A 2,323-nucleotide genomic window follows, 5' to 3' on the forward strand; every position below is an offset into this window, starting at 1 on the left:
GGTGACAGCAAATGTCCCCACCACCTACCTCCCAACTACTTCTGTGTTGGCCCCATCTGGAAGGACTGGGCTGTGGTCTCATGAGGTGTGCTTCCTAGGCATTTTGTTTAAACCCAGAAGCACGAACGGTGTCCATGTCCTCATTCTAGCTAATGCCAGGAATGTTGCTGGTGGGTCCACAAATCTGCCTCTCCCACATTTGGGGACAGAGCTGCACCCGTTAGTCCACAGCCCAAGGTGAACTCAAATCAATTCAATCCAACCAACACTTACGACAAGCCACTATGAGCCAGGCTTTGGACTGGACAAAAAACACGAATGGAACATACCTCCAGCTGTCGGGACCTCAAAACCCAAGGGGTGACACATGTGCCATATTTGTGCATGATTCCTTGTGTACTTTACCAATGTAATCAGAGAGGTTGACCTTCAGAGCCTGGATCAGGAGCCCTTCCTCCACCAGCTCCTTATACAGCGATTCAATGGTCCTGGGGACAGAGCACACCGTCCTTCTGTGAGCACACACGGGGTCACGGCCTTTCTGTTGATTGTCACATGTGCGGAGAACTTCAACCAGATATCTACCTTAAAGCGCATTTGTATACATGCAGATAAATGGATTTTTGAGGCGTTTCTACAATTTGGGGATGAATCAGGCTTTTTAAAAACAATACTTTCACTCATCCATGTGTATGTCTGATGTTTCCCATTAATAAGAATTACACCTTTGGGCATTCGGGACCAGCTCTAACTCTGCAGTCTGCCTTTCATCAGTCTTCATGACGGCATAAATATGAATTAGAAATTACTCAATAATAGTAACACAATGGGCCCGTAATTATATATTCCGTTAGCATCTGCCAGCCATAGTAGATCATTAATCCTTCATGAAATTGACGTTTCCTTTTAAGCCAATAGCATAATAGCTTAAAAGAAATATCTATAAAGAACAAAGCCTTATAGGGGAAATAGTTCTAGTATGAAATACAAAATGTTTAAAGCTGTGAGTGTGATGATTTTTTTGGAGGATGTTATACTTTTCCATAGTGTGTACAGATGTCAAAACCACTTCTCTAAGAGGCCTTGGGCACAGGGCCAGCACACGGGTAATTTATACTAATTGAGGAAAAAATGGAGATACTGGCCCACTTGATGAATGAAAGTCCCAATGAAATTATCTGGGGCTCGGCTTGCAGGAACTCAGAGAGGTCAAGTTCAAATAATTTTGGCATAATCCCTCAAGACGTTTTGTCTTTTCCCTTTTGTTTTCCAGGGGCCTTATTCTTTGGTCCTACCTGACTGACACTGAAGAACTGTAAATATAACTGTATTTAAATAGCTCTCTGGCTGTTCTATGATCTAGGTTAGTGGGATTAAAACAGACTCAAGAATATTGGTTCGATTCTAGCCAAATACCGTTGGGATAAATGTTAATTCAATGACCTCAGTTTTAGATTGACTGGAATTTTATTCCAGTATTTAAAATAGTGAATCCTCTGCTGAGGATAAAAAAGGTTTTAATTGTAAGGAATTTAGGATAACAGCATCTGACCTATATCAAAGAAATAGCGACTGTAGTGTTTTAGCTTGAATACTGATTTACTATAAACATATAATATATACATAAAATGTTAACATAAAGTTGAAGAAGACTGTAAAACAGTCAAAACAACATAGTAAGAAGCCCAAACAGAAACCTGTATTTGGATCTTTCTGGTGAAATAAATTTTTGTTATGGAATATAACACTTTTAGCTTTAAAACTACCTTAAACTGTGATAAAAATACTGGTGGTTGAAGATTTATTTTAACTCGCTAGAGAAGCAGAAGTCGTCTTCCAGCTTCTTGGCAGAACTAGCCCTAGTCTGGTGACTCAGGGTCTTTACGATTAAAGTGACAAGTCTTCCAGGAATGAGACGACCAGGTATTTCTGTGCTTTGGGGCATAAAAGTGAGTAAAATATACTGGTCTGCCTTTGTGTCGCCAGAGAATCACGTGCGCCCATTTCCGACAGGTCACTTGCAAAGCCGCACACGCCGAGAATATACTCAGTGTCTAAGGGACATTGTCCGAAAGCTGCAGGCATGTCAGCGGTGTGGTTAGAGCAGTATCTTACTCATAGAGCGACACGTTAAACGCCAGAGGATGCAAGAGAGGGATTTTTAACTTCATGGCTGGGTCACACAGGTAGACTTGGTTTTAGCTCTGGTTTGTCATTGGATAAGGCACTTCGTGTGACCTTCTCTATATGAAAGACTACTCGGTTTGGGGACTAATGTAAGAGCAAAGGGAAAAAGTGGCCTTTAAAAGCTACTACAAGTCAC

The 2,323-nt window shown here is 41.3% G+C and overlaps 1 protein-coding gene across 1 annotated transcript in view; it reads right to left on the reverse strand.

The window, feature by feature from the left end:
* The window catches only part of IQCA1 (IQ motif containing with AAA domain 1), a 54,125-nt gene that overhangs the window by 30,354 nt on the left and 21,448 nt on the right, over positions 1 to 2,323 (reverse strand). The window contains exon 6 of the mRNA XM_023523189.1: positions 406 to 488. Coding sequence (XP_023378957.1) covers positions 406 to 488 — 83 coding nt within the window. The remainder of the gene's footprint in view (positions 1 to 405; positions 489 to 2,323) is intronic.

The sequence above is a fragment of the Pteropus vampyrus genome, unplaced genomic scaffold, assembly GCF_000151845.1.
Source record: "Pteropus vampyrus isolate Shadow unplaced genomic scaffold, Pvam_2.0 Scaffold381, whole genome shotgun sequence".
NCBI classification, from domain to species: Eukaryota; Metazoa; Chordata; class Mammalia; order Chiroptera; family Pteropodidae; genus Pteropus; species Pteropus vampyrus.